Genomic DNA, 9673 nt, shown 5'->3' with positions numbered 1-9673 from the left:
GGGGATAATCTTAGAGGGGTAGCACCGTCGCACAAATCAATACAGACTTATCACTACCGAGCGTCGTGGTTTGTATAGCTTTCGCCTACTGCGAAGTTACCATATTGCAGAAGTAGGTATGTTTTGGAACTTGAAAGTTTCATCAAGCCTTTGTCATTACATCAGGAGTCGAGACATGAACCTCGTCCGATCCTCTGCGCCGTGAGTTTTGGTTCTCCTCTATTCCCTGGTTTCAGAACTCAAAAAGGCGACACGATTACGTTCTATCACATCCGAGGGTCAGCCGCAGGCTATTGAATGACGGTAGGTTTAGTTGGTTCATAACATACCCTCTTGTTCTAAACATTTTTAAGCTATTCCATAGCTTTTATCGCGGGCTTTGAGCGCGGCGACCGATTCAAGAAATTCCGTAACGAAAATAAAACCTAACACCCCAACTCCGTCCACCATACAGTAGCTCGCGTTCAACACATTCACACGTTGCGCTTGTGTAGTGTTAGTGAATAAGCGCGCGGCGCGGCGTGACGTTGCACTGTATGCGCATCATGAAAAGTTTGCCCATCTCTCTCTCGCGCGGTTTAGCTTATGAGTGTGAAGGGGACTGCTAATGTTTTGCTTTTGTTAATGTATATAAATATGCCGTGGTATTATTTTTTATTGCTTTAATATTTAATTATTATTGTCTAATTATAATTGCAAAAGTTGATAGAAAATGCTATGTAATAGCTTTACCGCGGCAGTCCCCGAGTGACACACGTGTTTTTTTTTGTTCTTAAGTGTTTCGTAATCGTAATCTTTTGTTGGTTTGTTTTGTTTTGTTTTTATTATTCTTGTAGGCAACTGGCTGTATAGGTTTTGAATCTTTTACCTATTTATTTGCACAAGACAAACTAAAATTGTTTGGCAGTTCACGTGTCCTCTTTACATTGTTAGCAAACTAGAGGTTATGTTTACAAAAAATATGATCAACAAAATGATATACTTCTATGTACCGTCTACGTTCCGGATTAATTTGGTTCCATGTTATGACGACAGACGACCCTCGGGGTCATGTATCAGCTCATTCGATCAATGAATACTAAGAACGGAGTCGCAACATGCTACACCAGCTAATTTCACGGTCGTATTGTAGTGCTGTTTTTTGCCACAATTAGCTAATTACATAGCTAGACGGTGAGGTGAACTGAGATAGAACTCGCCAATCGAGCGAAATAGTAGGTGTTCGACAGGCTGATGAATAGCATCGGTCTGTGCCGTAGTTATTTACCTAATAGAATAACAGTGAGGATGTGTTCCTATTACGAAGTAAGTTTTTTTTTAATCATATTATTTGTTATTAAGAATATTACATTTGTTAACGTAATACGTATAATATTCCATACAATAATATTACAGGATGCAGTTCGTAAATTAAACAAATTGCAATCAAACAAATCTACAATAGAACAAATCAGAAAGGATATCAGAACAGGACAAGTAAGCGCATCTAATTAAATTTTAAAATAACAAAATGTTACCTATTCGTAATTGAGATAGTTAAGGAATAAATTATTTTAGGTAATAGAGGTATGTGACATCTACTACTTTCACATTATCTGACCTTTGGTATTGGGGTTAGGTAGTAGGCCTTAGGTAATAGGATTTTCCTCTTCTCATTTAGCTATAAAACTGTCATCCTATTTTGAATACATGTGATAAACATTGTTATTACGCTGCCACAATTATTTGAGCTATTCCAAAATATAATATTATGCATACAACTTTGAGTCATAACTTGGATAGCATTTTTTTTTATAAAATTAACAGACTTCAAGATAATAGATGGGTTGTGAATTAACTCTGCGTGATGGACTCTGGCAATCGCCTAAAAGCAGATGTTACTAAGTCTGTCAGACCCTGCACTTTTAAAAAATTTATTATAAAAGATTGCATTTTCCAATTTATTGTACACATTGTGTGATGTTTTGATTGATATTACTTTTCAATTTTTGATCTTGGGTCTCAAGACGAGTGGAGATATTTATGTGATGATGTAACTCCCATATATCACTAGAAACGAGAGCTCATTTACACATCTATTCAATAAAAAAAGTCATCTTCATGTCCAAATGAAAGTTTTAACTTTCCAAAAAAAAAAACTTCATATTCAATTTATTTTATAGAATCTTGAATATGAAACTGGATAACTGAATGGTACGTGTCATAATGTATGTATTGTCTTATTAACAGATGTTTACTTACATGTATGTATATTTAATACATTGAATATTCATTATTCAAATTGTAGATACACAATATTGTTCAAGGTCAAATAATGATAAAATTTATGAATATATTATTATCTGCAAAATAGATGTAATTTACAATAAATATATTGACGCTTGAAAGGCAAATGTGACTATGCATGAACTCTACAGTAGACTAATTTAAAGTTGAAATATCTGAAAAAAATTATATTTTAACGAATCTAACTGTAGGATTGAAATGATTTTAATAGACCTAGAAATATATATTTTTTGCGTATTGAATATGGTTATTGCCTATCATTTATGTTTATAGAGTTATTGTCGCTTAGTCACGTTTGCCTTTCAAACGTCAATATTATTATACTAATTCATACTTCCAGAAATGTACAAATTTAGAAGATATGGAGAATTATTTGTCAAGAACAGGTGTGACCATGTCAAAGTTGGACGAGCTATCTGTGGTTCATGTTGCTGGAACCAAAGGCAAGGTATTTTATGGCCACATACTTATTATCTGGTTTTATAATTTACCTTATTTTTAATCACCTTTGGTTCGGACTAACATATTTCGTATTGTATGATTCATTGATGATGACTATCTGACTAAATTACCTATTTCTGTATAATTGTTTCATGATTATGACGAAAATAGGTAGAATGCTGCTACTGATCTATCTGGTCTTGCTACATGCCCTATCTCTAATATTTATGTTTATAATTAGGGAGTTCAGTTAGCCAATAGTAAGGAGCATATATACCACTCCTGCCTCATCAATGAGAACTAGTGAATATTTATTAAATTATTAATATTCTTTGCAACTGTCCCCACGCATTAAACATTTAATTTACATACCAATATACATGCGTTTATTTTGCTTGATCATAAATGTAGGAAGAAAAACAAAAAAAACTTTCCTAGGAGGAAAAATATTTGTTTAATGTTGCTAAGCCAAACTTAAACATTAATATAATATCATGGACTCGCAATCGAAAACGCAGATAGTTGGCGAACTGCGTCCCGAGACTGAAGAATTCCATTTTGATTTTAAACTCGTTATGGCTCCTCTTCACAATCGGCCATGATGGGCGATTATAAACTCACGATAGTGTAGAGGGCATAAATGTCTGTGATCGGCCATCATCGCGTATGTTTGTGCGCAATCGGCGCTGTGTCGATAGATCAAAGGAATGATGGCCCATGATTGTGTGAGCGTCCACACCATCGCCGATTACTCCGGATGTAGTTGTCTCGAGTGTGTGTCAATTGTGTCGACTACAAAACTATGGTTGCGTGGACCTTGTTTTGTTCCGATTGATAGTCACGACCCACCACCTTCTCTTCCTCTATCTTGTTTATAGTTATCGGTAGACAGCGGCTTGGCTCTGCACCTAGCATTGCTGAAGTCCATGGGCGACGGTAACCACTCACCATCAGGTATGCTCGTCTGTCTACAAGGGCAATAAAAATAAAGAGTTTTCACGATTCTTTTTTCGTGCACAATAACTAAATGACTATATGAGCTAACTAAAAATATTGCCGCAGCCGCGATCCCTTCGATTTCCATCATCGCTACCTAGACGTCTTAACAAATAGTAAATTAACGTTCACGATTGTGTGGAGAGTTGCCCGATCATGGCGGCGATGATGGACGATCATTTGTTGGCCCATCATGGCCGACTGTGAAGAGGAGCCATTATATTGCGTATTTGCACAGACAACATCGGTGTATTATATAATTTTCAAATTTAAAATCGATCGTTTATTGTTTTTTATGTCATTATGTAAGCCTTCGGTTTCTGGTCTTTTAATACCCTAATTACGTTTTGTCGTTTTATTTTTTGTCTAATGTTATTATACGCCGTTATCTAAGATCAATGTCACGCTTCCAGGGTTCAACGAGTGCGATGTGCGAATCAATACTTCGTCACCACGGCTTCCGCACAGGGTTCTATTCGTCACCGCATCTAGTGGCTGTTCGAGAACGGGTACGCTTAGACGGACGGGTCATCTCCGAAGATATGTTCGCGAAGTATTTTCATGATGTTCACCAGCGACTTGAAAATACAAAGGTGCGCAATTAATGTACGAAAAAAATATGTGTGTAGGCCATTCGTGTTGGGGTTTGTATATTATTTTAGTTTATGGTCGTCGTGGCCTAAAAGATAAAAGGATCGGTGTTGAACGATGCGACTGTGCCGGAGTTAGAATCCCATAGGCAGCTAACTTTTTTTTTCTAAAGAAATACGTACTTAACAAATGTTCACGATTGACGAATCCGTGATGAAGGAATAACCTCACTCAATAAAAATCAAACCCCCAAAATTTTTAAATGCGTATATACTAAACAATTGAGATGTAGGCCTCAATTTGTGGACCACACCAAGACAAAGCCAAGTGGAACGAGAGTTCGTTCACCCTTTCTTATAATAAAAAGCATACATAAGTGACACTAGCCACTGACACCGCCCACTGAGTTTCTCGCTGTATATTCTCAGTGGGTCGCGTTTCCGATCCGGTGGTAGATTCTGCGGAGCACTACTCTTGCTAGAGTCAGTATTAGCAACACTCCGGTTTGAGTGAGCTCACCTACACACGTTAGGGCGAAGCTAAACTAGCCTCTCAAAGCAATCAGCATAGGTAGGAATAAAAAAGTGAGACGGAATCGTCTCACCTATGCTTTAAAACAGTTAAAACTTCAATTATGAAGTTTTAACTGTTTTCGTAAAATGTCTATTCGTTAATTGCATGTCGACTTTTCGATAGAATGCTAGTATCAACACTTGCGAGCCCACTTTACATACATAAGTAGGTATATATGCTACATATTGAATTGTTATACAAACATTAAAAAGAAATGGTTATATATAAATGAATATATTTGGGACTAATCGACAAAGAGAAGATCTTCCACGGAGCGAATGAAATTGCCCGGTAGACAGACGGTCAGAATGTTATTGTTCAGGACTTTTATACAGTCAAACCTGGATAAGCGAGAACTGGATAAGTGAGAAAACTCTATAAGTGAGAGTAATAGCCAGGACCCGTCATTTTAAGCTCCCAAAACCTCTATTAAAGAGAAACAGAAACCTCTGTAAGAGAGAGTCGTTTTTCCGTCATGGCCCTTCGTAAGTGAGACTGCTAGTTATCTATACCTCTATAAGCGACAGTCGAGCTTTATTTATTTATATTGATATGATTTAGGAGGAAGAAATGAAAAAACAAATTACAAATTTAACATCTACTATTTTATGACTCATTCTTAACTTTTGTGGAACTTCCTTCTATTGTTTTTGAATTGTTTTCTCGTCAATATTGATCCTATTCTATTTCGTGGAACTAGATAATGTTGTTATTTTATCGCATTCTTTCCGAATGGACACGTGTGCCTCTGTACCGTCTGTTTGCCGGACTTACTTAGTTTATCGTTAATTAATTGCGAAGGAAAGTTCTGTTCTGCATCATGTCAAAACGGAAAATTAAAGTACTGTCATTAAGTGAATAGTGAATGCGTTTGAATCCGGAAAATCGCGAAATGAAATTCAGAGGGAGCATTAGTGAGAAACTCGGGTTAGTGAGAAACCTCTATAAGCGAGAATGAGATTGTGCTCCCTTGAACTCTCGCTTATCCAGGTTTGACTATATGCAAACTTATTTCATAAAAAATCTTAAAAATATTAGCGAGATACAGACATCTATAAAAGTTACTCGTTATAAAGGTTTTATTTTAAATATCTAATATAAATATATGATATTTCAGAAATTTGAAGGCGACATGCCGAAATACTTCGCGTTTTTGACTGTGATGGCTTACAATATATTCCTCAAGGAGAAGGTGGATGTGGCCATCGTGGAAGTCGGTATAGGCGGCTTAGTCGACTATACAAATATTTTGAGGTAAAAATTTACAATTATCTGTTTGGTAACTCCTACGACTTACGAGAGACGACAAGGAGGTTGAAGTTTTAAAGTTTTAAAATTTTAAAAGTCACAAAAAGTTTTATTCCGATTTCAATTACATTTTTCAGACGAGAAAGGGTCTAAATGGATAAAATAAATACACTATTCGATTTTTAAAAAATGTTCATATGTAGTAGTGTATAGGTAGATATTGCATAGATTTTTTAACTTCATTGAATTTTTCGACATTTATTCGTGTGATAAAAATCATATTTTGTACAGTTTAATTTTGCAGGTTTTATTTTCCAATTTTCGAAGTTTTGGAATCTTCAATTGAAACTAAGCTCTATTAATTGGTCGTTAAGGTGTATTTTCTTAAATACTTTCCAGGAAAGTTCCCGTTGTCGGCATAACGGCATTAGGATTGGATCACACTTCGATATTAGGGAACACGATACAGGAAATAGCGGCGTCCAAAGCGGGCATCATGAAGCGAGGCTGCGAAGCTTACACTGTGCGACAACCTAACGAAGCTATGGATGTACTCATACAATATGCTGATAGTTTAAAGGTTTGTCTATATATTTATACTTTGGATAATAAAAATAAAATAAAAATGAAAAAAACGGAATAATTTCGTAATCGTATTTTTTTTCCTTCCTACACTGATAGCCTTGACAGTCTATTTGAGCGTAACCTTAACTAGTAGGTGAGCTCACGGGGCTCAAACCTGACGACGTTGCTAACACGAACCTTAGCAAGAGTCGTGCTTCGCAGAATCTACCACCGGATCGGAAACGCGACCCACTGAGAAGATCCGGCGAGAAACTCAGTGGGCTGTGTCTGTGGGTGAATTTACTCGTCGAGCCCTTCGACGGGTTCGACGAGAACGATGACCGGTGCTTGGGGTACCTAAAAGCACCATTAGTGGACCGGGAGGATCCGAAATGACGTGTTTCGTTATCAATCTCATGTCCCAGAGCGGCATGTACGTTGCGATATCATGAAAACGTTTACACATTGTCACGTCAATAAAAAAAAATGATTTTTCATAAATTCAAAATGTCGGTTTTTTTCCAGTGTCCCCTAACTGTCGTTCCCGATTACGACTTGTACTCGTTCGAAACATCACAAAAAACCCGTTTACCTGTCGAATTAACGGCATATCGGACCAACGCGTCTCTAGCAATACAACTGGCGCACGCTTGGATGCGAAAAAAACACGAAAACAAAATAAACTTCCCGAAAAACACCGTGAATGGAGTTCTCAACGGACTGATCACCAGTAAAATGGTGTTAGAATTGCCGCCATCGACGTGCCAAGGTCTAGGGAAATGTCAATGGCCGGGGAGGTATCAAGTAATTAACGCGGACTATGCGAAGTTTTATCTCGACGGAGCACATACCAAGGAGTCTATGGAGATATGCGCGCAGTGGTTCAGCGATAATAATAGGTAAATATCAAAATTGATAATGAATCTGTGCATATAAGTCTGAGTTATGTCCCTCTTTTTAGATCTGACAACCGAAAATAGATTTTATAAGATACTCTTTGAGGGCATCTCATAACGAAAATAGTAAGGTCAGGACGTCCTCCGAGGGTAATAGTCTAACTGGTCGTTGATATTTTTTCTTACTCCCAAAGTTGTTCTGCCCTCTTTCATAATAACCCCTTATTCATATTGGTAATAGGGAACAATGACTTGCACGGGTGATAATCCTGTCAATTTCTGTTCTGAAGAAACATTACAGAATCTTTCTTCCATATAATGTGTCAAGGTGATCGGCGGCATATACCATGAGTTTAAATAAATGAGCAAAAATGGTTATTAATAATGCATTTTTTACGTGTAAACTGTACCTGTTGACCAATTGAATTCTTCTCGCCATCTTACAATCCTTACCATCTCTGGGTTTCACTGGAGAAGATCACGACAAACAAGCAAGCTGTAACCATTTTCATTTCATACTAGGCGGTGCCTGTTTTGTGTTTTGACGTTGACGTCAAGGGCGCAATATAGATTATACAAAAATGCTTGTCGCGGTTAAGTTACAAAATATACGCCCTTCTAAATATTTCACATGATTCTAATTAAGAATTTCCCTATCCGATTAAAATTATTTTATTTCCATTACATTTTAAAATTTAGTAAATATATTTAACATTAAAGTATTTCTCGATAATCTTTTAATTTTAATAGTATCGACATACAATTAGTATTATTAACGTCTAGATTTTATATCTATTAAATTGATTGTCGTTACATGCGATACTATTTTGTTATTTTTTTTTCTATAATGCCACATAATAAACCACAATTATTCTTTTAGGTCACCGAACAGAATATTGTTGTTCAGCGCGACCGGCGACAGAAACGCCAAAGTTCTGTTACAACCATTGAAATACTTGAATTTCACCAAAGTATATTTCGTCACTCCGACAGCTTACAAGGAAACGAATCAGAACAACGACAATTACTCTTTAGTCGAACAAGAAGAATTAATTTCTAGGTGTAAAGCATACAAACAAATTTGGAACAAAACATTGCGCAGTACATCTGAGGTGGCAGTGATGGAATGTGTTTCAAGCGCACTTGTCAATATAAAGCAGACGCAGGGCGCTCTTGGAACTCCCTCGGTTCTCATAACAGGATCGTTACATCTAGTGGGAGCTGCTCTTTCCATATTAGATCCTTGTTTAAATAAATCGTATTGCTCGTAAGATTATGTTCAATTTTGTGTTTTATTTTATTAACTGGCAAGAAGTCTGTTCTGATTCCACCCACTGAGTTTCTCTCTTCTATGAGTGGGTCGCGATTCTGATCTGGGGGCAGATACTCCTAAGCACTGCTCTTGCTGGGACTGGTGTTAGCAAATTCTCTTAGGTTGAGCCAGTGAGCTCACTTACTCGTCCGCGCGTAACTGGAATCGTCCCTTAGGCTACCAGTGAATAGGTAGGTAAAAGAAACTAATTCAAATAAGTAGAGAAAAAATATTAAAACTTAGCAAAATTAGTATATCCAGGTTTTTATTGCTAGAATCTCATGACTCAAGTAGCACAATGGCATCTAAATTTGTAATGTTTATGGGGTCCAGTAACTGTTGAAGTTATATATACTTCTTTAGGCGCGTTATGAAAAATTGATGAGAGTGAAATTTTACGATGCGCGCGCACCGTGACACAAAATTAACAGAATGAAGTTGCCCACTAAATCTACCGACGTAATTTGGCGGGTCTGAATATAGCCGCAGGTGAACTTTCGCGCATGTACACTCGTAAAAAGAAGTGTTATCAGCATTATTTTTTGTAATATAAATGACAAAATTATTATTTAATATAATTCATACTAAATATTATTAAATTATTAACGTTAAATATTTATTATTAATTATTTAATATCTAAAAAAAAAGGGAATAAATTTAATAAAAATAAAGTATAACTTCTTACGAGCGTACATAAGTACACGAACCCTTTTTTTATACTGGCTGAGTTGTGAGCTTCTGCATTATCAATGCAATAAAAATTTT

The 9673-nt window shown here is 36.5% G+C and overlaps 1 protein-coding gene across 1 annotated transcript; it reads left to right on the top strand.

The window, feature by feature from the left end:
• The first annotated feature begins 619 nt into the window (after positions 1-619).
• LOC101735925 (folylpolyglutamate synthase, mitochondrial) lies at positions 620-8878 on the top strand. Its single transcript, XM_004928622.5, has 8 exons — positions 620-1305; positions 1396-1476; positions 2627-2734; positions 4137-4316; positions 6005-6141; positions 6535-6715; positions 7225-7598; positions 8476-8878. Exons 1-8 carry the CDS (start codon positions 1234-1236, stop codon positions 8864-8866), a joined length of 1524 nt encoding a protein of 507 aa, XP_004928679.1. The 5' UTR covers positions 620-1233; the 3' UTR covers positions 8867-8878.
• Positions 8879-9673: the final 795 nt, after the last annotated feature.

This window comes from Bombyx mori, chromosome 15, assembly GCF_030269925.1.
Source record: "Bombyx mori chromosome 15, ASM3026992v2".
Taxonomy (NCBI): Eukaryota; Metazoa; Arthropoda; class Insecta; order Lepidoptera; family Bombycidae; genus Bombyx; species Bombyx mori.
Note: the sequence above shows the minus strand (reverse complement) of the source record. Positions and strands in the feature narration are given on the sequence as shown.

Excerpts from the sequence above, each read along its gene's own strand:
- LOC101735925 (XM_004928622.5), top strand. The coding sequence starts at position 1,234 with ATGAATAGCATCGGTCTGTGCCGTAGTTATTTACCTAATAGAATAACA. Across the intron at positions 1,477-2,626 it reads AGGATATCAGAACAGGACAA|AAATGTACAAATTTAGAAGA; the intron begins GTAAGCGCATCT and ends TCATACTTCCAG. Across the intron at positions 6,142-6,534 it reads GACTATACAAATATTTTGAG|GAAAGTTCCCGTTGTCGGCA; the intron begins GTAAAAATTTAC and ends AATACTTTCCAG.